Source organism: Paramormyrops kingsleyae, chromosome 17 (assembly GCF_048594095.1).
Source record: "Paramormyrops kingsleyae isolate MSU_618 chromosome 17, PKINGS_0.4, whole genome shotgun sequence".
Classification (NCBI taxonomy): domain Eukaryota; kingdom Metazoa; phylum Chordata; class Actinopteri; order Osteoglossiformes; family Mormyridae; genus Paramormyrops; species Paramormyrops kingsleyae.
Window position 1 is genome coordinate 17,799,943 of NC_132813.1, and position 27,119 is coordinate 17,827,061.

Below are 27,119 nucleotides of genomic sequence, written 5' to 3' on the forward strand. Positions count from 1 at the left end.
CAGTGCATAATCGTGGCGCGTCCATCCATGGCTGCGTCGAGGTCTCCAGCATAACGCCCCCTGTCCCACCCATGGGGGAGGGCAGAGTCCGCTTCTTACTAAGGTCCTGTGTAAAAGGTCTCTTAGGTGGGGAAGCCCTGCTTAGCAGTATGAAGGAATATGTTTGGCTCCATTGCCTCCTGCTACGTAGTCCTGGGTTCTGTGGGTAGCACCCCCCCTCCAGGCTGGCCTTACACAAACATCTTGAGGAAACGTGTCCTCAGTGGCATCTCTGTTATTCATGGAAATCAAACAGGGGGAGGCCCTGAGTTTGTTCTGATGTCATCCTCTCTCACCTTCATCCCCCACATGGACCAGCCTGGTCCTCAATGCGTGATGTGAAGCAGCTCAGTCCAGAGCCTGGTAACTGGAGAGCAACCCCCCCCCCCCCGCCCCCCCCGGTCCTGATTAGATGAATCAGCCGTCTGTCCATGTACCCAGCTGGAGCACGTCCCTGCCCCACTCAGCCACCCCCCTCCCAAAACCCCTCCCACCTACAAACCCAAAGAACTCAGAACCAGGAGTAAAGCAGGGGGGGGGGGGTGGGGGTCGACGAGCTGACTTTTGGAGACACTTCTGTTCAGGCAATTTCAGGCTTCAGATAATGAAAGGCACCTGAAAGAGAGAGAAGAACAAAAATGGAGAAGCTCTCAGAGATGAAGGTCTTACAGGAGGAAGGTCTTAGAGAAGGTGGTCTCGGAGGCAGCCACGTCTAGGTTCCCGGGAAGTGTGGTGGCCAGATCGGGGGCTAATGTTTATCCTATTAGGTCTGACAACACCCCGGCAATGTGGGCCGGTGGTCGCCGCTGATTCCCTGGCCGACCCCTGCTGCCAGCACGTGTTTCCAATCGCGGCCTGCCACGGGCTATTTAGCTCACCGCCAACGTAGGCAGCACGTGGGTATCAGGTCGCAGTGATTAATGATATCAAGATGTCAGGGCCGGGATTCGGGCCGAAGGAGACAGCGAAGCCTCGGCCGACGAACACCGAGGCGGAGACTCGTGAGCCGGCTGCCTTAAGGTCGTTTCATGGATGGCCGGCCACGGCGGGGTCGTTGGATGACTGATCCGATCGATATGGACACCGGGACACCCGCGCGGGGGGATGAGGGGTTAAAGCACAGGGCTGCAATCACGGTGCTGATGACGTTTGCCTCCTGACATTAATATGACGCTAATCGGAGCTGATGTATCCATAATGCACTGGGCTCTTTCAAAATGTCACCCACCTGTGTAACTATAATTCGTTTTGTTACCTGACATAAATTACTTCTGCTTTTTCAGTGTCGGGGACTCTTGCCATTTACAGATTACCTGACAATTAGGGTGTTTTTCCACTGCACCAGATACTGCACTTTTGGTTCTTCAAAAAAGTACAGAACTTCTTGTGTTTGTTTTCCACTGACATAAAAACTGATACCGGCACTGAATGACATCATCACAACATGAGACGGGGTATTTTAATAATGGCTGTAGTATATATATGGCTGAGCGATGTATGAAATTAATACCAACATCGCATGTTATGAACATGCAATTCATACATTGCGGGGACCGCAACAGGGTTGAGATCAAGCTTTTTCATACTGTCTGGACATTTTAGCATGGGGGGGTTATGTTTAGCCGAATCATTTTTACTCTTTCATAGGAAACAAACCTTAGCCAGCTTTGCATTTTTCATGATGGTTTCTTTTCAAGATCATCTAGTTTATGTTTAAAAAATAAACTTTTGCATGAACGCTGCATGTGATTTTCCAGCCAATCGTAATCATTTTCACACCATCCAGTTCCATGTTCACTTTGCTGTTTAAACCATTCCTAGGTAGGTTTGTGTGAGGTTTATTCATTTTTAACTCCTTTTTTGCTTTATAAATATTTATTGCAACAAAATCACATCGCGAAATTTGAAAATTTTGCAGTGTCATGCAGTCAGAATGTAAATATCAAATACTTTTTTATATCTTGTCATGACATCCACATCTAATGAATCTGTCATTTTTACCAGATTGTAATTAAAGCTTGGCTCTCTTCATTTGTCCATGGCTTCTTTATTATTACTTATTTTTTATTTGGTTCATCATTGTTTTCTGAGAAGGTAACTAGGTTCGGGTGGCAGATGTACTTTGTGTTTGCAAGGCAGGTTATTTGTATAACTAATTGACAATACATATATTTGCACTCCGAAGTACAGAAAAAGTACCCCATCTGGTTTGGTACTGGTCCCTGACTGGAAATCAATGGAAAAAGGGAAGTACTGAATTTTTAATACACGAAGTATGGTACCTGATGCAATGGAAAAGCACCCTTACAATTACTTTCTTAATCATACTCAGCATTTTGATACACCGGTATTTACTGAGGTACAGTTTACCTAAGAAATATACCTAGAGAGTTTTTTCCTGACAAATGGTTGACAAATCCAAAGTATACACAGAAAGACAAACAGACAGAAAGACAAACAGACAGAAAGACAAACAGACAGAAAGACAAACAGACAGAAAGACAACACAGATGGATGGACAGAAGAAAGAGAGAAATAAGAAGATGAAGAGAGACAGAAGGACAGACTGACAGAAACGTATAGACAGACAGGTAGACAAATGGACATACAAATTGACAGATGATGGACAGACGAACAATATAGAAATAGACAGTCAGATGGACAGAAAGCCAGACAGATGACAGAGAGGGAAGGACAGAGAAGGATGGACTGGCACATAGAGATGGGCAAATAGACAGGTGGATAGACAGACAGACAACACTGACAGAGATGGGCATACAGAAGAACAGACAGGCAGGCAGGCAGATGGATAGACAGATGGACACTCAGGCAGACAAATTGACAGACAAATGCATAGACTGACGGATAGTCATGCAAGCAGATAGACAGATGGACAAACCGACAGGTGGATAGATAGACAGTCTGATGGATAGACAGGCAGGCAGGCAGACAGATATATGGCTTAGCAAATGAAAGGTTGGGTATTGACCTTACTTTGGCCGTACTGGCCGTACTGGTACGACGCAACGGGCTCAACACTGTAGCCGGAGGAGCTGTAACTCGGGGGGCAGTAGGACTGCGAGCTGGGCAGGGGGGGCAGGGGGGGCAGGCTGGCCAGGCCATCCAGGCTCTTCATATGTTCCAGGCGCTGTGAGCAGCTGGCTGCCATGCTGCTGCTGGGTTCCAGGCTGCTGGTGAGCGGGGACAGGGCGTAGTCACTCTGCGGCTGGTGGGGGACGCCGCCTGGGTTCAACAGGCCCATCACCTGCGGGGGAAACGGAGGGCGGGGGGGTGTGAGGGCAACGTTTGACAAGTGTGCTTCTGTGTGTGTATGTGACTCTGCGTGTGTGTGTCTGTCTGTCAATGTCTGTGTATCTGTCTGTGCGTGTGTGTGTGTCTTTCTGTCTATGTCTGTGTATCTGTCTGTGTGTGTGTCTGTCTGTCTATGTCTGTGTATCTGTCTGTGCGTGTGTGTGTGTGTCTCTCTGTCTGTCTATGTCTGTGTATCTGTCTGTGCGTGTGTGTGTGTGTCTCTCTGTCTGTCTATGTCTGTGTATCTGTCTGTGCGTGTGTGTGTGTCTTTCTGTCTATGTCTGTGTATCTGTCTGTGTGTGTGTCTGTCTGTCTATGTCTGTGTATCTGTCTGTGCATGTGTGTGTGTGTCTCTCTGTCTGTCTATGTCTGTGTATCTGTCTGTGCGTGTGTGTCTCTCTCTGTCTGTCTATGTCTGTGTATCTGTCTGTGCATGTGTGTGTGTGTCTCTCTGTCTGTCTATGTCTGTGTATCTGTCTGTGCATGTGTGTGTGTGTCTCTCTGTCTGTCTATGTCTGTCTATGTCTATGTATCTGTCTGTGCGTGTGTGTGTGTCTCTCTCTGTCTGTCTATGTCTGTGTATATGTCTGTGCATGTGTGTGTGTGTGTGTGTGTGTGGTAGGAACTCCCAGGTCTCCACAAAGATCTGTCAATCCAATCAAAAAACTAAAAAAGCCAAAAGTCTCGTATTTAGTTTGCTTACTTATGGTTAAGGTTAGGGCTGGGTAACGGTTAAGATCGTGATGTTGGGATGTGCATGTATGTGTTCCTTTCAGTTTGGGTCAGACATTTTGATCTGGGGTGCTCCAAGTGTCCTGCATTACATTCATGATTTTTGTTGCCTTCGGTGGCCTGAGGGGGGCGCTCCCCTTCTGTCCCCCGCTGTGAACCTCATTACGGGTCACTATGGATCACCGTTACTCTGGGCCCCGGGTACAAAGTAAAGCCAGCAGGAAACTGGAATCATACAATTTGTCTGGAGCATAATGGGGCGTCAAGCCGGCATTTAAGTGTCACCATGAGAGCGATACTGTCTGATAAGAAATCAAATCCGGCCCGCGTGATCCTACCTGCTGGTCGCAAATATGTATGTATGCATGCATGTATGTATGCATGTGTGTGTGTGTGTATATATATATATGTGTGTGTGTCAGGCATTGCCCTGTAGTTGATTAGCTGCGAGATAATCAAATTTGGGAAATATTCCTTGCCGCTTAGCGGATGAAAGCAGCCTGGGGGGACGGGGTGCTGGTGTCCACATTCACATTGTCCCCAAAATTCATTAAGTTTATCTTCAGAAAATATCTCCCCCCCCCATTCAGGGAATGCCTTTAACTCAGGATGTTTTCATTGAGAATCAACATAAAAACCCCAAAGTACCACTACCTTAAATGCACGGAGAAAACATGGCTCTCCTTCCTACTAATAGTTAATCAAAAGCAGGTATGATGGAAAAAATGCCCCCTCTTGGTTTTGCTTATAAGTGACATATTATTCTACAGTCATCCAGACAGATGGTTCCCCTTAAATCATTTTCCAACCTAAGGACAGAAGGACTAATGTTGATTTTAAGATGGAGTTGTGTTTCTTGACCCTGGTAACATTTTCCTAAAAAATTATCTGTATTTGAAACTTTCAAGTTACACAGAAATGTATATATCTGGCTAAAGACAGGCTGAGCAAAGCATTCTGCCCTCACTGTGCTTCCTGCATAGATTGGATGTTGGGGATTCAGGATGCCAGATTTGAAGGGGAGAGGAATTACCTGCCAGGTGTGGAAAAAGTGCCAGATAGTGTGAACGGGGAACTGTATGGTGTGAACGGGGAACTGTATGGTGTGAACGGGGAACTGTATGGTGTGAACGGGGAACTGTATGGTGTGAACGGGGAACTGGATGGTGTGAGGGGGAGCTGGATGGTGTGAACGGGGAACTGGATGGTGTGAATGGGGAACTGGATGATGTGAGGGGGAGCTGGATGGTGTGAACGGGGAACTGTATGGTGTGAACGGGGAACTGTATGGTGTGAACGGGGAACTGTATGGTGTGAACGGGGAACTGGATGATGTGAGGGGGAGCTGGATGGTGTCAACAGGGAGCTGGATGGTGTGAACGGGGAACTGGATGGTGTGAACGGGGAACTGGATGGTGTGAACGGGGAACTGGATGGTGTCAACAGGGAGCTGGATGGTGTGAGCGGGGAGCTGGATGGTGTGAGCGGAGAGCTGGATGGTGTGAGCGGAGAGCTGGATGGGGTGAGCGGGGAGCTGGATGGGGTGAGCGGGGAGCTGGATGGTGTCAACAGGGAGCTGGATGGTGTGAACGGGGAACTGGATGGTGTGAATGGGGAACTGGATGGTGTCAACAGGGAGCTGGATGGTGTGAGCGGAGAGCTGGATGGGGTGAGCGGGGAGCTGGATGGGGTGAGCGGGGAGCTGGATGGTGTGAGCGGGGAGCTGGATGGTGTGAGCGGGGAGCTGGATGGTGTGAACAGGGAGGTGACTGGTGTGAGCGGGGAGGTGACTGGGTTTACTCCTTCTTTACAAAGTCAGAGGTCCCACAGTCGTCAGCTCAGCATGTGTGACCTCATGATGTTGAAAATGGTGATCTACTGGACAAAACAACTGCAGGGTTGAGTTTGCTACACGAGTATAGGGAAAAGGGAAAGTATAGGGAGGATAGGGAAAAGTAGATGGAGGAACAGTACAAATATGGGCACCCTCCCACCGTGGGAAGTGGGGGAGGGCGAGATGCTTTTCCACCTCGAAGCCTCACCCAACGACTGCGTGTAATTTACAGGAGCTCTGTCAGAGAATCATCACAAATGCCCCTGAAGAGGAACGTGGTCTGTTCCTTACAAATAGGAAACACATGTAGGTCAGACAACCCATTCATCAGACAGGCGGGCGGAGGGAGATGAGAAGGCATTGGGGGGCAGGGAAGACGAGTAGCAGTGAAGCAGCGTTCTGGTAGGGAGTGAACAGAGAAGAAAAGGCACACACAGACAAACACACAGACACACACAGACTCAGGCTGATAAGCGGATCAATGAGCAGGCAGGACGCTCCTTCCCATAAATACTCCATAAGCATGTCTGCTTTGGGCCTGTTAGAGTGGGGGCTGAGGGCACAAAGCGACATGGTGGGAGGGGTCCATCTCCATGAGTGTGGCAGCACTGCTGAACCTCAGCCCAGGAATTTACCTTCAGGTCCCACACTCAGGTCAGTTATGCGCATATTAGGGTCCATGTGACTGGATACGCCCCTTACAAATATGGCCATCACAGGCATGCTCCTATTGGACACACCCCTTACAGACCCGGCCCTTGTGGACACACGGCTTACAGACATGCCCCTCATGGACACACCCCTTATGGACACGCCCCTTACAGGCATGGCCCTTATGGACACACCCCTTATGGACACGCCCCTTATGGACACGCCCCTTACAGGCATGACCCTTATGTACACACCCCTTATGGACACGCCCCTTACAGGCATGGCCCTTATGGACACACCCCTTATGGATACACCCCTTACAGGCATGGCCCTTATGGACACACCCCTTATGGACACGCCCCTTACAGGCATGGCCCTTATGGACACGCCCCTTACAGGCATGGCCCTTATGGACACACCCCTTATGGACACGCCCCTTACAGACATGCCTCTCATGGACACACCCCTTATGGACACGCCCCTTACAGACATCCCCCTCATGGACACGCCCCTTACAGACATCCCCCTCATGGACACACCCCTTATGGACACCCCCTTACAGACATCCCCCTCATGGACACACCCCTTATAGACACGCCCCTTACAGACATGTATTAGCCTTGTTATTGTGCCCAAAATGAATGATGTTTCCAAGACGATGATTTCTAAGCCTTATTTAAAATTAGTTCATCTAAGATGATAACGACAGCCGGAATACATTACAACTCCCCTTAAATGTATGTTATCTTTTAATTAAAATGCTTATAAATATCTCATCTCATACGCAAATTAGAAAATGTCAGGCTACACATTGACCAATCGACGATGCGCTCTCATCTACAGCCATAAATGTATAAACGGGAAAATAACCACAAAATAGGGAGCAATCTGCATACATTTCACACGACATTACAGGGCCCTTGTTTCCACTCATGATCAATTTCCACGCTGGAACATCACTTAATTGCTCATCTAGAGCCAAAGTGGTCTTTTCCCAGTGCTGGGCTGTCTGAAAGAATGCCTGATCTGAGAGAGCAGGGCCCGGCAGGAGGCTGATGGGGCAATGAGGCCACGGGCCCCGAAGTGGCCCCGGCAGGGGCCTTGTCCACAGATGGCCCTTTAGCCATTAATCCAGCAAAAACAAACAGGCACTTAGCAGCCCAATGCAACCCAGTGCTAAACAAACAGATTAGAGAGGCTCACGCCCCGATCACAGCGGGCAGTTTGCTCAGACACCCAAAGGGGCCTCGCGTCAAACAGACATAACAAATGGGGAGTGGGGGGGGTCAGCAGCCTGGCGGGTCAAGGATACAGGGGAGAGTAGCCAGAACCAGAACTGGAGGAAAAGTGGCTAACTCCCATCCGTCTTGTTGTGGGTTGTATGCCCAGAGGACTCTGCCACCCCATGGGCCCATGGTATCGGGCTCCTCCATGCTGGGTGGGGGGCGGGGGGCTCGCTCCATGGGCCCCCTTTTGTGGCATTAAAATCTCATTTTCTGCCTGTTATGTTACGCAGGCCTTGCCACATAGGTGGCGCCGTGAGGCACTAGTGACTGTGTAATTAGCTATAATCATCTTTCAGGTTTCATTTGCATCAATGCGGCCCCTTCTGCCATGCCCCTCCCTGCTCCTTGGCAGCCCCCCCCCCCCCCCACCCCACTCCACCTTAAGCAGCACATGCGTGACATTTTTATGGAAAGAAAGTGCCGATCAGGCTGGGGAATGAATTCATCACCATCCCGAAAGGAAACAAGCGGCAGGAACCTGCATGGAGGGGGTCACACATGTGCTTTAGGATGTGTGTGTGTGTGTGTGTGTGTGTGTGTGTGTGTGTGTGCTGGTGTCTGCATGCACGTTGGTTCATCTGCAGGCTCACCTGGGGTGACAGGCCATTGCTGATGCTTGGGTTCGAGTGGCTGGCAGGGGGTACGAAGCTGTCTGAGTAGCCGGTGAAGCTGTGCCGTCCAGAGGCAAGGCAGTAGGCAGCAGCGCCCTCCTGGGCCCCGGCCCCCGTGGCCAGGCCCCCCTGGTGCACCGACGTGGGGGGCAATGGCTGCGGCCGATGGACAGTGCCCGCCGGCTCCGACACCACCGCTGGAGGGTGCGAATCATCATTTCAGGGGGGACAGGGGAACAGCAGACGCCACATGAATGGGGATGGTCTGATGGACATTAACCCGCCTGTAACCCCCCCGCCGCCCCCCCCCCCCCGGCCATCCGGCCCCGACACACATATCCCCACCCTTTTACGGGACTGTTGGAGTCAATGACCCTACACAGGGTTTAAGTGGTCCAATTAGGGAGGGACGGTTGATTAAAGGGGACTGGGGGGGGGCATGGCAGGGATCAAGGCTGAGATCCGATTTCAGCTGGGGGGACAGGGGGTCACTGCATGTGACTGGATCAGGTCAAAGCACAGACAGCATAGGGACGTTTCCTACCCTGCGCTATGGACGTCGGGGGGTATGGACTGTCTGACAGCTGATAGGGCGGCAGACTGGACATGGCCGAGGGTGGGAACCCCCCAGGGATCAGGTGGTTGAATGCCATCAGCTGATTGGCTCCTGCTTGCTTCCTCCACCGGGCTCTCCGGTTGCTGAACCAGACCTAATGGGAGAGACGTCCGATCAGTGAGAAGCAAGCCGGTGGCAGGGAGCGTGTCAAAATTCATGCTACGAAAGGGATAGTAAAGTTTCCTGGATGATCAGTTTGACATGATAAATATACACTCTACAGGGGGGGGGTGAGGGTCAGAAAGCAGCAGCAGCCTATCAAGCCAGATGAACAAGCACAAGATCAACAAGACAGATTAGCAAGATAGCCGCCCCCCCAACCACAAGTGCATGTTGCTATCTAATTGCGGTATATTGAAATGAAAGGGGGTCTCCCTCTGCTGTCAAGAGTTCCTGGAGTCATGTTGCCGTTTGGTGACAATGTGACTGTGAGTGCCCCCCCACCACCATTCTGGGTGCTTTTCCACTGCACCTGGTACCGTACTTCATGTACTTCAAGAAAGTACCAAAAGTACAGTACTTCAAAGTGTTGGTTTTCCACTGGCGTAAAAACTGGTACCAGCGCTGAAAGACATCACAACATGAGGCATGGTATTTTGTACTGAATTTGAAAATGGTTAATTAAAGGGCTGGACGACGTGTAATATTAATATCAACATCGCATTTTACGCACATTCAATTCTTATATCATCAGTCTTCTAGATAAAGATCAGACTTTTTCTTATTTTCAGTTCTATATACGGATATTGTAGCGCAGGGAGTTTAAGTTTCGCTAAAACATTTTTGCTTTCTCATAGAAAAAAAAACCTTAGCTAGCTTTGCAATTTTAATTATTATTCCTTTTCAAGATGATCTAGTAGCCTATATGTTTAAAAATCAGTTTAAAGTTTACACTATGTTTACAACAAAATCATACTGCTAAGGCAGCACACTATATGCATGCTGTCCTAGAATATAATAATACTTTTTAAATTTCTTGTCAGTCAAACAATTCAGATCTTTTTATTGTATCTGTTCTTCCGGCCAGACCACAATTAATTATTTTTTTAACTTCGTTTCTCGTTGTTTTCTGATTTTGTATTGTATTTCAGCAGCGGACCATCTGCATAACCAATCGACAAAGAAAGCGTTTCTAAGTCTCACCCAAAGTACCAAAGAAGTACTCCAGCTGGTTTGGCACTTTTGGTACTGGAACTTCTGGTATTGGTACTCGACCGGAAGTCAATGGAAAAGCGAAAGTACCAAAAGTACAGTATTTGGTGCAGTGGAAAAGCGCTCTCTGACCCGAGACCAAATCAGACAAGAATGTGCTCAACTTTGGCCAGGATGCAAGGGCCGTGACATCAGCTCTCCGAGCAGCACGGTCATGTGACAAGTGTGATGAACGGTTCAGCTCAGATGGGAGCCTGTGTGACACCCGCCCCCACCCGAAGCCAGCAAATCAGTCATCAATTTCCAAGAAATTGCAAGAGAAGGCTATGCTTAAGGCTGGGTTTGGGAAACAGGCACATTGTGCCTATTAAACTGTTTCTGCTGGAATCTATGTGGCATTTTATAATTCCCACAACCACGACATAACATCAAACGTGTGCAGAAAGAAGATCAAATCAAGATATTGCTTTTCTGGAAAAATGTAAACATTTGGTGAAATGTAAAAAATATATTGTGTGTGACATTTTCTATGATTAGCGGGATTGTTTAAAGACAGAGGAGCAGATGTGGCTGGGGCGGGGTGACAGCTAGGCCCTCCCCCGCTGCACTGCCTTGCACCCTGATTGGCTCCTGCTGCTCTGTGTGATGGATTGACCTACGGACACCATGCTGGGTCAGTAAAAGCCCATATGTTAGCTGCTGCTGGGAATGTGCTGGCCTGCAGCTCGGAGCTGCCTGGTGATACAGACTGGGGTCCTGGGAGATAGAGAGACCAGAAATGTGTGTGTGTGTGTGTGTGTGTGTGTCTTTGTGTGTGTGTGCATTATGTTTGTATTACATTGTGGGGACCAAATGTCCCCCAAAATGTAATAAAAACTTTTTTTTTTAACATTGTGGGGACCACTTTCACGTCCTCACAAAGATCTGTGGATGCAATCAAAAAACTAAAAATGTCAAAAGTCTTGTATTTTGTTTGGTTAGGGCTGGGTAGGGGTTAAGGTCATCATGTTGGGATTAGAGATTTCCCCATATAAATGAATGTAGAGTCCCCACAAAGTTATAATTACAAACCTCTGTGTGTGTGTGTGTGTGTGTGTGTGTGTGTGTATAGCCCAGCTGGGCCATCAGGGAGGCATGGGGTTTATGGGCAGGTGGGGGTCAGGGGTCAAGGAGGTGGGGGGGGGGGCATGACCTGCAGAGGACACTTAAGGACAGCGTCATCAGGTGTGTGTGCATGAGAAACCAGCACATTGGGACTATATTACACAAGTGTTAGGTGTGTAAATATATATTACTAATTATCCTTGTTCTGATTAGAGACCTATAGCCCAGCATGGTGGTGTTTCCACATTGGCCAGAGCCCCGCCTACTCCAGGTACCTGCACACGGGCCTCGGTCAGCTTGGCTCGCTGCGCCAGCTCCTCGCGCGTGTAGATATCGGGGTAGTGCGTGCGCTCAAAGGCGCGCTCCAGCTCCTCCAGCTGCTCCGCTGTGAACGTGGTGCGACTGCGGCGCTGCTTCCGCTTTAGGGGCAGGTCCGGCTCTGACTCCACCTCCGAGCCCTCGTCTGATTGGCTGGCTGTGGAGGAAAGGGGCGCGGCTCAGTGAGCACAAACTCAGGCTGAGTTAGATGAACAGACAGGAACGAGGCGTGTTCCCAGCACAGGGCTGTCTGTCGTACCTTCGAACCACTGATCTCACAGTGACATGCTAAGAATTTCAACCCATAATGTAAATGGTAACAAAAATTAAAGCAAACTAAGAAACGAGAGAAAATAAGAGCAAATTAAAATAATTTCATGCTGCCTGAGGAACATCAGAATTTAAACAGTTCAGTCATGGAGGTAAACAGGGGTGGTGGCAGTGGGGGAGGATGAGGGGGGAGCTGAGGAACTGTGGCCAATGGCCCCCTGTCCCAGACCTCCTCCGGGGGGACACGGCAGTGCCAATCGAGTGTGCTACCAGACATTCATTGTTCTGGAATATTCCCTGCTTTTAAAAAGCCCCCCCCGACAAGATTCCAAGGTGCTCATATTCGATTGGGCAGACGAAGTCCCGGTTATGACCGGGCCCCCGTGCAGCACTATGCCACCCTTACAAATCCAGTTTTGCTCAAGCTGAGTGAGCTACAAGGACAATAATTAATAAAAGGCCAGCAAGCGCCCCCCCCCACACACACACCCCCCCAGGCAGGTGCCCATGGACTGTTTGCTCAGTTTTAGGGGGGAGAAAGCCATAGCGCCTTTCGGGGGTAATTCACCAGAAAAGACTGTGAATCCCGCCCCCTTCCCCCCCCCCCCAAGCCGCTAAGTCTATTAAAAAATGATTAGGGTTCTCAGAGCACCATGACGGGGGCCATTGTCCCCCAACTGCGCCACTGGAGCCTTTCACAGTCCCCAGCGTCTGCCGATGGCCCTTGCCTGCCTCGGGGCCCCACAGGGGGGGGCCCGCCTGCAATTGCATATCTGAACGCGCTGGCTTTGTGCAGCGGTCTGATGGGGTTCTAAGGCAGGGCGGCTGTACTTGGCGAGCCGTGTTTGGTTGTGTATACAGTGCAGTTATGCTCTGGTGGGGGGGATGGATGGTGGGGGCCAGCGCTGTTCAGCACCAACAATAACATACAAGGAGCCCCAATAGTTTGGGTCTCCTCAAGTGAAACTGATCCCCTCTCTCTCCCTGTTCATCTTTTCGGGGGAAATGGGGGGGGGGGGGGTGGGCACATTGGCAGGAGACTGTTAATACATGAAAACGAAAGTGCTAAGCGGGGGGCACACGAGCACCGGAGCTGTGGGGGGAAGCCCCCCCCCCCCACACACACAATTCCCAGTGAGTCTCCAAGAACGACTGCCGAAGAAGCCAGAAGGGCCATCCCTGGGTGTGGATGTGATAGGGGGCGCCAGAGAGCACGAAACCGGATAGACGCGACTCGGGCCAAGATGGCGCCAGATGGGTGCTGGGGAGTGATGAGGTGAAGGAGAAAAGAGAGCTGATGGAGAGAGAGAGAGAGAGAGAGAGAGAGAGAGAGAGAGAGAGAGAACGCAAGCGGGCGGGACAGAGGCGGGGCTGGGCTCAGCGTCAGATTTAGAGCTTTAATTAAAACACGGAGGCCGTGGGTGGGAATGTGCCTCCCAGCCGACCCCCAGACTCCCCAGGAAATGCCAGGGCCGGCGTCAACGTCTCCGGGCGGCAGAGCAGATCCGATATGCGGGGTCCTGTCCGGACGGTATGCAGGGACACCCACTCCATTCTTTAGATGATTTTAATTTACACACAGCTTGTAGAGGCGTTGATTCCCCCCTCCCCCCCCCCCTGCTCCATTTATGCAGGGAACTTCCTAGCTGGTGTAAATTTTGTGTGCTTCATAAGTAAATTTTACTTATGAAGCATATTGAAAACAGCAGCTGACCAAAGTGCTGTACAATTTGCGTAAAAGGACAAATAAATACGGAAAACAGCATAAAATCAAAAAATAAACACTCTCATGCCGGTTTAAAAAGCCAAGGAGAGAAGGTGGGTCTTTAAACATGACCGGTGCAGACCTACTCAGCGGAAGTCTATTCTAAAGCTTGGAGGCAGCTGCGAGGGGACAGCCACCTGTGAGCTTCAGTCTGTACCTCAGCACGAGCAGCACCTGAATCATCAGGAGGAAAAATATGGGTGTAAACTGTTCAGAGACTGAAACAAACAATAAGATTATATAACTGACCCTGAACAGAAAGCCAGTGAAAAATAGTTAAGATTAGTGTGATATGATTATGTTTTTGTTTGTCTGTAAGGCAAACAAAGCAGCATTCTCACCCTCTCTCTCTCCCTCTCCCTCTCTCTCTCCCCCTCTCTATCTCCCTCTTCCACACTTTTCTAACGTGAAAAAACAAACACACAGGCATGCTCAGAAAACCAGACCTGGCAGTGCGGGCCAAGGGGCAGAAGCTCTGTCAGGATACTGTATGCACCCCCCCCCCCCCCCCCCCCCCACGTGCTGAAGACCCCCCTCCCACACTCGTCCTTCTCTTTTCTCTTAAAGTAACGGTGAGGACGATGCTCCATCATAGACGCGGCATTAATGGCGAGTGACAGTCTCACTTTTGTGGGGGGGGGGTCCCGCTCCGCAGTTATTTGCTCTGCCTTTGTTATGCTGGGAGCGGCAGCCTGTGGCTCAGGGCTATTCTGTCGATTTCCACGCTCCATCTGTGGAATCCGTCAAGGCTGCCTTTGCCCGCATTCAGGGGCTCGTCACCTGCCTGGCAGGGGAGCGCCGGACAAAAAGGGGTCCGGAGAGAGGCCGCGGGGGCCGGGGGGGCGGTGGAGGGGGGGGGCGACGGGCCACAGCGGGGGCTCCCCAAAACCTTCCTCCACAGCCAGGAGGAGAGTATGGGAGCACCTGAAATTGGGGGAGGGGGCAGGGGGAGGGGCTCTGTTGTTCTGTTATTTAAATTCACCTCTCCCCTCCATCGCCGCCATTCCCCTCACGCGGCCTCTCTCCTTCTCCTCGTCTGCCTTCCATTCATTCCGGCCTTTTTCTTCCTCACGGGTTTCTCCACATATTGCCGTGGCCAACAGCGGCGGCGTCCTGCCCGCATAGATCATGGCGTGGTGACTCGCAGGACAGAGAGCGCGGGCCCCACAATCACCTGACCATCCACACGGAGGGCACATGGCGGGGGGGCAGTCTGCAGCTGCCTAGATCTGTGCGTTGCTGATGAAGTAGAGAACAGCCCTCCCACTCTGGAAGCCCCTCATATGTGCACGACCCCCCCCCCCCATGTATCTATATCTCTTACTGGAGGGCACTAACAAGAATGAAACTGCCCCCCCCCCAGCCCTCCAAATCCACCTCTGCTATCCTGGCATCTACAGGATCTTCACTCGAACCCTGCACACCGGCCCCCTCGAGGTACTGAGGATTAGGACCCAACCCCCACCCACCCCCCCCCGGCATAACCTGCATGGAGTTGCACTGGCCTCAGTTGGGCCACGCAGCAGAGACACCCAGCATTACTTCCATGGGCCGGCCTGACAGAGCAGACAGACCTTGGTTTTAAATGTGTTCAAATAACAGAAAATCCCACGTGGGGCAGCCCCTGTGTGTACTTCTGGCTCCGCCTTCCATCGAACCCCATGCAGAGAAGCCCTCCCCTCCCCCTGGAGGCTTCCTGCATTTTCACTCCTGGCTAAACATGGGCGGATTCGCCCTAACCCTGCCGGCAGTCACACCGCACCTCCATCCCGGGGCCGACCGTCCACCCAGCGAATCGGACTGCGCGGAAACGCAAAGCGGCTGCAGGCACCGAAGACACTCTAACCAGGGGCCTGAACCAGGGGCCCCAACCGGGGGGCCCAAAATCACCTCACCGTACTTACACCATGCTGGGCTCGCTGAAACTTTGTCCAATCAAATCAGGGCCACTCGCCCCCTCGCCCCCTCCCCAAAACAAGGTACAAAGGTGAATGGAGGAGTCAACTGAAAGAGACTTTGTTTCCCTTCAGACTGCTGGGGGGGGGGAGGGGGTGGACAGGAGAGACTGCAGTGTTTAAGGAGAATGGCTTAAATGCAGCTCCCTCCCAGATTAGGAAATGTGGAGGGGTCTGGGGGGGTCCAGGGGGGCGGGGCTAGCCATATGTGTGCTGTTTACGGCCCCAGTGGAGGGGACGGCCGCCCGTCCTCCAGGGCACTTAATGAAGAGGCTAAATGAGCTACTGACAAGTGCCCCCCTCCCGCAAAACAAAAGGCAGGGGAGACAAATGAACAATTTATTTGCGCAGGGAGCGATGCTGGCCTTTTCAGGGAGCAGGGGCTCGCTGGCTGCGGACTGCATAAAACAGTACATCGAGGCCCAGCAGATGCATGCAGAATAAAGGAACACTGACAGATTATGGACCCATCTGTGCATAACATTGTGTTGGGGGAGTGGTGGGGGGGGGCACTTGACTTGCTAAGGAGCCCCGACCTCTACAGCTGGCCCTAAGTGTGTGTGTGAGCGTGAGCGTGTGCGTGAATGAGAGAGGCGGCCAGCGAGGGAGATAGAGGGAGCGAGAGAGCGAGAGAGAGAGGGAGAGAGGGAGGGATAAATCATTACCTAATCTTGTTCATACTCAGAATGACAAAGAGCTATAAACAGTTACACTGGCACATTATGTCGGCCCAGCGTGAGGTAGCGGCTATTCAGCCCGGCTGTGGTGGCGGCTTTTACCCCGCTGAGGGGCCGCCGGGGCCCGATGCAGCGGCCCGTCACTCCCGCTGCGGCCTCAGCGCCACCCGTGACCGCTCCACTTTGTCCCCCGCACCCTGCCGAGCGAGAGTGCTCCCGAAAACCCCAAAGCCCGTAAAGGATGCCTACCGCACATCCATCCATCCATCCATCCATCCATTCTATCCTGCTGTGCCTTATAAACACGCATGCAGGGCTCTCCTCAGGCCGCCCGCACCTGTGCAGACGCAGCAATGGACTGGTACACCTGTCTGCACCTGTGAGGTCCCCCTGGAGGTCGGCAAGGGAACCGCTACCTGTCAGTTTTAAGCAAACATGATTGTAACCCGACTTCCTGGACGGGGGTGAGGAACAGTGACCCACGTCACCCTTGTGACCCGGCGCAACACAGCCGGGAAGACAGAGTGACTGAGAGCGACACAAAGAGAGAGAGAGAGAGAGAGGGAGAGAGAGAGAGAGAGAGAGAGAGAGGGAAGGCTGACTGCTGACCCTTCTAAGCCTATCAGCACAGACAGAGCTTTCTGTGCTCCTGCTGTGATTACATATAGTACACAGATATAAAATATATTCCATGTTTATGTAGATATATATTCATAGTTTTATTTGTTAACACTGCTAGTCTGACAATTATTAAAGACTCTCCAAAATACATATTTTATATTTATGAGCCAGTTATACATGCATTCCTTGCTCAAGGCACAGATTGTTACACACTAACGCTACTCTGAGCAAAACAATGTGGCAAATCGTAAGTCCTATCATATGCTCATCTTTTAATTCTACATTTACATTGTGTCCAAATAATGTCATTTACAAAGGGCTTGGAATCCATTCGTACCATAATGCTTAGCAGCTCATTACATAGTTTAAAATGCAAGAAAAACATATTTCACAGATAAGGAGAGTTCGAAAACGTCCTTCACAGTGAGACTGAAGGACCTCTTAATTCTTCGAAGAGGAACAGAAGCAGGGAATGTTCAGATTTGTGTGGATATCTCTCAGGTGCAGGCAAGCGGCGCTCACAGAAGCCCTGGGGGCAGCAGGCGAAAGCGTGTACTCAGGCACCCGGAGCATTTCTGTGAGCTGTGAGATTTGTGTGTTTCCTCACCATTATGTTGCCATTTCGCACTTTCCCTTTTTTCGGGAGCTGCAGCCGACCCTGGGATTGACCCTTCCGGCACCTTCCGAGACGAGGCGACACCGTTGCAAGGTTTAAGTCTAACGTGCCGGCTGACTGACAGCTCGCTGTCCGTCTTTTCTCATTTAACTATTTTAATTTGACGCTACTGCCTTTACAATCCTGTGATTCCCACCTCCACCCAGAAGAAGCACCTCCCCCACACTCCCCCCGGGCCCTGCTCCTCTGCACTCTTTCCTCGCAGTTTTGCTTGGCTAATACTTCCAACAAATAAAGGGCTCCTTTCAATGGTCGCTATTCTCCTTGACCTTCGCTGCCCACTTTCTTTCAGGCACTTCAAACCGGCCGGCGGCTCCCCCCCCCCTGAATGCGTGAGTCCATCAGCGCCGAGGGGCCGTCCCCGAGCACAGCCCCGAGCGCCCACTTCAAACATGGCCTGCATTCATTAATTGCCCTTTGAATTAATATCAGAGGGTCACAATGCGGGCGCGAAAAGAGAAAGAAGCTTTAATGAAGCATGGGGCTTCCATTGATTTGCAGATAACCATGTTTTTATGCTTGGGTACACATCATGTGTGGAAAAAAACTCTTAAAAAGAGGAAGACGAGAAGGGTAAAAAAAAAAGGAGGGAATCAGAAGTGAATGATCTGTGGTACGTGAAAGTTACTTCCCCAGGCGCCAAGCCCAGGGGACTGTGGCTTCAGTGGGTGATGCTTCCTCTTCCGGTGCGGGGAGGTTCCCAGGGACTATGTGAGAACCCCAGAGATGATGAGGTACCCATAATTAAAAGTGTGTGTGTGTGTGGGAGGGGACTGATAGCGATTATAACCCCTGATCAGGTATACACAGCAAGAAATACTGACTGTGATTCTATGATGAGACTCAGCTTGAAAACTGGATGGATGGATGGATGGATGGATGTTTCACAATCTGATTAACTTCTGTTCTGTTAATTCCAGTAGTTAAAGTTTGGCCAGTGATGGGTCTCTAACACAGCCCTCTTACATCAGCACCTGACTGAACACCCAGAACCAAACATCTCTGAAAGACACAGGCAGACTGTTTACTTGGCTCTGTAAGAAGGCATACATTCTGTATCACTCTGTATCACTTTGCATCACTTTTATATGTACCCCAGCAAACTGTTTCCCTGACTCTATAGGGAGGCATACACTGTATCGCTTTGTATCTGCATCACGTTGGCAAAATTTTTACCAAGTTCTGTAGGGAGATGTACACTCTGTATCACTCTGTATCACTCTGTATCACTTGTATCTGTATCACCCATGCAAACTGTTCACCCGGCTCCATAGGGAGGCACACCCTGTGTATTACTCTGTGTCACTCTCGGTCTGTCTCACGTCAGCAAATTGTTTACCAGGCTCTGTAGGGAGGTGTATACTCTGTGTCACTCTGTATCACTTGCATCTGTATCACTCTGGTAAACTGTTTAACCAGGTTTGTAGGGAGGTGTGCACTCTGTATCACTCTGTATCTGTATCACCTCCGCAAACTGTTTACCAGGCTCTGCAGGGAGGCATACACTCTGTATCACTTTATCTTTTCAAGTGATTTGTTTTGCATCTCTAAATGTATGCATTCTGAAAAGAGCAAACACATCTCCCCCCAGCTCATACACGCTAACACACTCCAATGCACCTCTCTCCCTACTTCTCTCTCTTCCTCTTTTTCTCCCTCTCTCTCGCTGGCGCCAGTCCAGTGTGCCCAGTTAAAAATGTCTATTGAGTGCTACTCCCTCTCTAAATAGTGGGGAGCCTTTCCTTCGCTTTATTTACACAAACAGAGTCCTGCTCCGTTTCTTTGACAAAAGCAGCTAAATCTTTTTGCTCTTTCATGTTTTGTTCGCGCTCGATCCTTTTTTCCTCTGGCTATTTGCCTGGCCGGGAACAATGAGGCAGGAACAATAGGAGCAGATTGCTGGAATGCGCTGCACTAAACCTAATTATGACATGTTGGCTGCGTTTGCCATGGTAGGTCTCAAAGATCCAGGCCTATTCAATTAGCCTTTCCAGGATTCCCTTTCAAAAATAAAGTTATCCCTTTGACTGTTTGTATTTCAGAGAAGTATGTTTTTGTGTCTGGCATAAATGGAAATCTGCGAGCCTGGACCCCACCCCTTCAGTAACTGCAGCGCATTTGAATTAACTAAATGAGGTTAAAAAGATAAGCAGTAAAATGCAGAGGAGGGGAGGCTGGTGGGGGGCATGTGTACTTTATAAATCATTAACGCTATTTTTGGTAGTTAACGCAATGTTAATTTTGGTTTGGGAACGGCATTCAGACAATGCTAATGGAAAAGCAGGACCGAGGCCAGCATGAGATTTCAGCCTGAGACTTTCGCTGAACATCCAGCCCCTCGCCCGTGAGACGGAGGCTCCCACAGGCGCAGTAAACGCATCAGTTCCCCAAATGCCGCAGTTTAACGGCAAATAAACGCCGCCGCTCGGCTTTTTGCAAGTTACGGAGTCGGTAAACACTAAACCCAGAGCCCCCTTCCCCGATTTGATCTTTCCATTGCGCGGATCTTTATTTACATCTCAAATTTCATACCATCTTATGCATGGAGAGTGTTAGTGCAAAGCGGTCGCCAGTGAGCGGAGGGAAGCCCCCAGGACCTGAGCACCGTTTTTCCCAGACAAATAAATCTAAATGAGGTGCCTTTGATCTCGGCACTTAAGGGGATTCCACAATAGATTTTTAACGACAAGGGGCAGAGCTACTGGCCCTACTTCGCACAACAATGGCTCTCACTACCAACTACTTAATCAATATTTGGCCAGCGGTCCTGCACACGATCTTTTCAGATTTTAATTCAGAGCCGTAAAAAGTGGTGGGCAGGAGACGTCATGGCTACTGGATAAATAATAAATAACGCCATAAAAGTGATCGACTTTTACGTAAAATATGCGTGATTATAGCGACACTTTGGTTTTACTAGTCTTTATTTTAATATAATCGAGTAACTATAATCCGGTAACCATACCGAATTAACCATGTAACAAGTAGTGCACAGAAAAATCTGTTATGGACTTCTAATACACGATACACGTCCAAAAACTGAAAATTATTTCACTTATAGTCTTTTACATGACATTCTCGCAAAAAGTCTGCCTAACCAAGAACCTTAAAAACGGTGAGGTAGCCTGTTGACAACCTATTTAATCGGGACACTTTTATTTTAAATCTATATACTTTTTTCAGGAATCAACAAGTGGCACGAATCGCTTCCCTCTTCAACGTGTCGATGCTTCACGGTCCATGTGTTCCTCTTATACGCGCATTATGGTTATATTTCACAAGGTTGAGCTTTGGGCAACAGAAAATTCAAATAAATTTTAAAAGTTTAACTTTCCTGCTAAACTTATACGCATCCTAAATTTTAAAGCAATATTAACGATAACGGATTCGACTTTCATTGTAATATATTATTTATTTGTGTGGGATTCCTTACATAAACTAATTTGGTGAAAAGCATCACACTTTGTATGTGTCTTACAGATCATGCCACGTGTCAATAGCCCTCATTTCCGCCCTCAGTCGTTTCCACAGATGATTATCAACTTGACAGTTCTGTTCAATGCATGTAAAACAGTGTCATCTCTCCATACACCTCGTCACCACTGTCGCCAACAAGCTCCTAATGGAGTATTTGCATGTAAATATTGCCCCGCAATGTCGCGTGCCCGCGCATACTCATCGAGTGCATTTAATTCCATTATAGCATGGAAAAGTTTAAGAGAACAAACAGAAGCAGAAAAAGACGCCAAGTGTTTTAAGAGCTCGCCGAGACACTGACTTGCTTTTTGTTCGTTGTGGCGCTCCTTAAAGAAAAAAAAAATGGGTACAGATATTAAACGAATGTGCGCCGCAGGCAGGAGAGGGAAAAGGGCGGGTTTGGTCCCGAGATGAAAGTGAGAAGAAATAAAAGGCTCGATTTAATCCGCTTGAAGAGATTTTCAGTGCGAGGGGTGTGCGTGATGGCTGAATATTGTAACAGTGCGCATGACAAGGCCCAGGCCATTGTGACTGCGGCTCGGGGCCAGCGCGAATCTCGGGGGAAAACATTGGTGTCTATTCACAGACGTCGTCTTTAATACACTCTCCCAATCATTAAATGTCACATAGCTCAACATCTGAAACATTTAGAAGACCCAATTAATGTTAAAGAGGGCCAGAGGAGGGTATTATAGAATTAATACAGATTATCCTAACAAGAACAAGTTTTTAGCTTATTAACTCATATTGCATGCATAACTTCAGAACGTCACGTCGACGTTTTTTTTACACTATAGGCCTACGTGTTATTCATTAGTAATTACTATTAAAAAGAGCTCAAACACAAGCAAATAACTAACCCAATAGGCCCTTCAAGTTAAAAAGTGTTTATATGTCGTTTAGTCAAATTACAAGAATTTCCCAAATTGTCCAAATAATAGGGAATTTGAAGGCATAAACGACTAAACGATTAAAAGGTAAATTGATTGAAATATAAAACGAAGGACATGCAAACCAATGCAACTTATTAAAATCTCGGGTAATTTTACGTTGATATTGCAAAAACATTTTATACAGACTTCTCGTTTTGTTTATATATTTGTTTATTTCTAGCAAAACTTTAATTGCATAATTTTCAATAAAGCGGATCCAGTGTTTTCTTTGTCGTGTTTCCTACACAGCCGGTTAACTGCGCCCAGATAACAAAATGCGAGTTGCTTTCGTTAGTTTGTCACATGCAAATGTGCTGCGACTCCATTAAATCGGCCTTATAACAACGTGCAACAGGTGAACACGTGTGGGAAAAAAGCTTCCAGTCTATCGAAAGTTAGCCCAGATATTCTAGTTCCTACAAAAAATAAAGCAAGAAGCGAGAGAGAGAGGGAGAGAGAGAGAGCGTGGATTCAATTGTAATTTCAAATGCAAGTCGGCATCTTTAGACGATCTAAAAGACTCCAAAAGAAACATTTTGTAGGTGAAAACGGCCATTTTTCCACGCTGCACAGCATATGAAACCGCTAGAGGCTGCAGCTATTGGCGACCGCTGAATAATTCATCCCTCATTGCAAGCTCATAATGTCTTTTCTCAGCCTTTTGTTATAGCTCTTTCTCGTCTTTTCTTGCTGAATTATAAAAAGGTCGCCTTCCTTTGTCCCGGCCAGGCTGCTGCTAGGCACGCCTTTGTTCGCATGGAGCCGAAGTGTGAGTTTCAATGGACTCACGCGCCTTTGTCTCCCAAGTTCATCCCCAAGTGTCTGATTGTGTTGGCAAAGACTGTCTTTGTATAGGATGGAACAGTTGAACAAATGTTTGATCAACTCATTTGGAACTTTTGTCTCCACCTTTCTGTACTTTCCATCTCTTCGATTGTTTTGCAGAAATATTGCTACAGTAAACAATTAACTTTAAGATCTAAGAACGACAAATAGTGTCTGGAGCAGTCGCTACTCATCAACGTGATTCTCGTTCTCAACTTTACGTTTTCTACATGGTTAACATAGTTCTATCCTTTTTATCACCACTCTGCATGTCGTATTAATACATTAAAATACATTATAATTAAACTATTTTATTTATGGATAGTGTTTTAAATTGTACTCAAACTACATTATTAAGTCTGACTCCAAATTATTATTAATTTTAAGAAGGCAATAATTACATTCAATAGAGATAAAGCCTGGAGCTTATTTAGATGTTCAAATACTGGTCGAGTTGAATATTTTTAAAAAAATATTTCTTCCGTGATTTAAAAGCAGTATCAAATATAGATATGCCTAGAAGAAACACGTTAAGTTACAAGATCGTCGATTTTTAAAAAATTCCATACATGTTTGTAATAGCCTCGTGACTTACATAAAAAGTCACCCAGACCAAAGACCATTTTATAACTACTTTGTATCCCCATCCATTCAGAGATTCTGCAGCGGGCTCCTTGCTTTACTGCATCAGGATAACCTGTTTATGGCTTGTCTCCACACACAGAGGTTTATTCACGTATCCGCAACTTTGAAGAATCCCCCGCGCACCCCCCTCCTTCCCACCCCCTCTCCAAAGCTATCACCTGCTGTTTGAATTACTGTAGCACCTCATGGGAAAACCATTACCTCGAGATAAGACCGACAAAGAATTCAAAACAAAGCGAAACAGGCCTACTAACTTTCGGCACACTTTCTTAACACTTAATACCCCCGGTACAAACTACATCGAAATAAACAGTGAATAATGTAGATACGTATCATATTACACCATTATTACTATAACTGAAACATTGCGCAGAAAGTTAGCAAATATATAAACCAATAAATAAACTATTCAAAAATGACACAGTGGACTAGTTTGGCACATTGAATTACAATCTATCGGAACACTTGGTAGCCATGCTGACTGGAAATAGTCATCTAATTGAATACAACTAATATCGATATATGAGTTTGCAGATAGTGCAGACTGTGTACTTCGTTACATTGGAATCACAGTTACCATTAGAGTATGGCGGCATATACTGCGCGCTATTTCGTACGTTAGGCTCAACTTACATCTGTCGCCAAGAATGCCGTCAATACTGTGTTTAGCCCTTCGCTCGTTATCTTCCAGCTCTTTTTTCTCCACCTCTTCTTCGTCGTCCTCATCTTCCCCCTTTCCTCCGAATTTACTTCGCATTATGCGACTGATCGAGCTCACTTGAATGAAAAAATAACGGAAAACAACAGGCAAACGGAAACAATTAGAAACAATCAGAGTAACACCAAGAGGCAATAAACAACCTCAAGACAAAACCAAGATAATGAAGACACAAAAATGTTAGCTCCAAAATTTTGGAGATTACTTCAAAACTTGTTGATTGTGTTTTATCGTTACATCTTCAATCGTAACATACTGTAATGAAACGTAATTCTAGAGTTTTAAAGTAGGTTCCTATTTAAAATGTGGAGACCCCAAAGCTGTGAATCAATCAACGAAATAAAAACCAAAAGTAAAAAAAAAATAGGCAAGTAATCAAACAAAGTAATTGCATTGAGTTTTCCGGATGAATTAACACCTGTTGATGTTAATACCTCAGAGCAAAAAATATTATGTAAAATATATAGCGCTATATTTTTTCTTCTGTAAAACGACACTGTGTAGTGCGTACACTTGGGTGTAAATTTGTATTAGTTTTTGTTTCCATAATTTAAAAAATTAGGCCAATATTCCGAACTATATCACATAAAAGACACAAAAGCGGGTTGTTTTAACTCTTAAACCTAAGCAAATTACTGTTATAAAGATACAAGAATAAATGGAATACATTTGTGGCAAATTATTCAACAGACGTTATAAAAAAATCAAAATATTCTATATAGCTCGTGGCCGAATTCACAATAATAATAATAATAATAACAACAACAACAACAACAACAATAATAATTGAAATGACACACATGACTGTAATTTGAAGGTAATCTTATGGAAAATGTATATTTTTTCAGGCCATACCTGAGGGGACGGTATTGCGGTCACAGATCCCGTCTTTCAGTAATTTATCCCGGATTTCCCAGCTAAACATTCCAGGGTTGTCTCTCTTGTACTCTTCAATTTTCTTTTCCACGTCAGGCGTGGCCACCTGCTTTAAATGTTAAGATGATTCAAAAATTAGACCATTTAACTTGCAGTAACAACGAAATAAAACCATTATTTAAAGTCCACTTCATTCATTTTTATGAATTAGTTTCATCTACAGTAAAATGAACTCACGATCTTTTTTTAACTTGTTGCTGTAATGAATTGGAAAGAAACTCAAACTGAGACCATCTGAGATCAGAAAATCAAAAACATTCGGACGAAAAAAAGACGCTGAAGAAAAGCAGGCACCTAATTTTTAACTGCAGCGTTTTAATGTTCCGTATAATCATCAACTCAAACAGCTTTTTGCATAAGCCCTGATTTAATTTTGCCGTAGAATAAAATGGGTTCCGCGCGCTCACCTTGGGTTTGCTTCCCCCGATGGCCCCAGGCCGGATGGAGCCCGTCTCCTGGTACCTGCACAGGATTTTGGACACGCAGCCGTGGGAGACCCGCAGCTGACGGGAGATGACGCAAGGCCGAATGCCGTGGTGAGCCATCTCTACGATCTTGTGTCGGATGTGGTTGGGCAGAGGTCGGCCGTTTATAAAAACTCCGCCGAGTTGGTTTACTCTGCCCTGACCTAACGGGGTAGAGACTGCATAATACAAAACAACAGCTATAACAATAATACAATAATACACCTCCATCCGTTTCCACAACCTGTTATCGCGTCAACCCTTGAGTCTGTCCCGTGAACACTGCATGTGAACACTGCATGCGCACAATGCAGTGTACATAGCGCACGGAATAATAATAATAATAATAATAATAATAATAATAATAATAACAAGCAAACTGGTTGTAATTGATAAACTAACAACTTGGGATATATTTAGGGGTAGTTGCATAACAAGGTGCTTGAGTATAATTTAAATATTTAATTTAGAGGTTTAACAGAAGTTTTCAATAATTTTGGTGCGGAGTGGGAAGTATCAGTTAATTTGTAATCAGTCGTTTAAGATGCAATCAAACGCTTTAATTTACCAAAAATGTATTGATTTGTATTTATTCAATTCACATGTTCATTCAGGAATAGAATTTAAATGTTTTCAAAAAAGTTTAACTGACTATAGAAGTATAAACAGTAATAAAATGGTAATAAAGTAAAATAATGAATTTGCGCACTTTAAAACATTTGTATGGGCAGAAAAGAATCTCAAAAATGTAAACATTTGTTGACGCACCGTTATCTCACTGACTAAACTTTGGCAAATGAACAGCACATGTTAAGTCAGCTCCGATCGCCATAAAAAGGAAAAGTGAGTCATCGAAAAACAAAACACGTATTTATTTAAAAAAAAAAAACATAGGCGACAGAAATTTCATACTTGTTCGACGTCAATAACCACTAAGAAACCATCACTTCACTTTTTGACGACGAGGTTATGAACGGTATTCACGTACACAGCACTTTAGTGACCATATGAACATTTTTTAAATGTGACTTTCATGCTCTTTATCATTCTATATAAGTGTATTTTACCTTCTAGAGGGAAGCCGCTGCGTTGGTAATTTTGGGCCAGCGTGGGGCGCATCATCCTGGGAACAGCCCCCGCTAAAGCTGTCATTTCTCCACTCTCGAAACACACCGATGAGTTTTCTTACTAGTGCACGTCGAGGGCAAAAAACAGATGCAAAGTTGCAAGAGTGAGAAAAAGAATGAAAGAGCTGCCCTGTATTCCAGTTTTCGGACGTTTGGCTTCGGTGTAGAAATAAGGTACTTCCTTGTCCTGGCAAATGATGTAATATCCCCCCTTTCTACGACAAAAAATGCAAAGTTCAACAAAGTTACTGGGAGCTATTTTTTAAAGGACGAGTGCAATAGTGGCCTCCAAGCCAGTCGCGTAAAATGCGTCGGACCAGTGAAAGTTGAGTTGGTGAAACTTGTGTCGTTATTGTTGTTGACACACTTGAAATGA

The 27,119-nt window shown here is 47.3% G+C and overlaps 1 protein-coding gene across 4 annotated transcripts; it reads right to left on the bottom strand.

Annotated features, from left to right (window-relative positions):
• Window positions 1-575: 575 nt before the first annotated feature.
• Window positions 576-27,119, bottom strand: pax3b (paired box 3b). 4 transcript variants are annotated; one of them, XM_072701251.1, is made up of 9 exons: window positions 26,684-27,119; window positions 25,560-25,780; window positions 25,072-25,201; window positions 24,132-24,275; window positions 11,613-11,812; window positions 9,010-9,175; window positions 8,445-8,662; window positions 3,034-3,304; window positions 576-654 (listed from the first exon to the last, which is right to left on the bottom strand). In XM_072701251.1, exons 1-9 carry the CDS (start codon window positions 26,766-26,768, stop codon window positions 620-622), a joined length of 1,470 nt encoding a protein of 489 aa, XP_072557352.1. In that variant the 5' UTR covers window positions 26,769-27,119; the 3' UTR covers window positions 576-619. The 4 variants fall into 4 exon arrangements, with proteins under 4 accessions (XP_072557352.1, XP_072557351.1, XP_072557350.1 ...); XM_072701250.1 differs by having other exon boundaries at window positions 25,072-25,198; window positions 25,560-25,795; XM_072701249.1 differs by having other exon boundaries at window positions 25,560-25,795.

What these genes read in the sequence shown, in the direction of transcription:
- pax3b (XM_072701249.1), bottom strand. Translation starts at nt 26,768, where the DNA reads ATGACAGCTTTAGCGGGGGCTGTTCCCAGGATGATGCGCCCCACGCTG. An exon ending in CAGCGGCTTCCCTCTAGAAG is followed by an intron (nt 25,796 to 26,683) that starts GTAAAATACACT and finishes TGTATTATGCAG; the next exon opens with TCTCTACCCCGTTAGGTCAG. An exon ending in CCCGACGTCCATAGCGCAGG is followed by an intron (nt 8,663 to 9,009) that starts GTAGGAAACGTC and finishes CGCACCCTCCAG; the next exon opens with CGGTGGTGTCGGAGCCGGCG.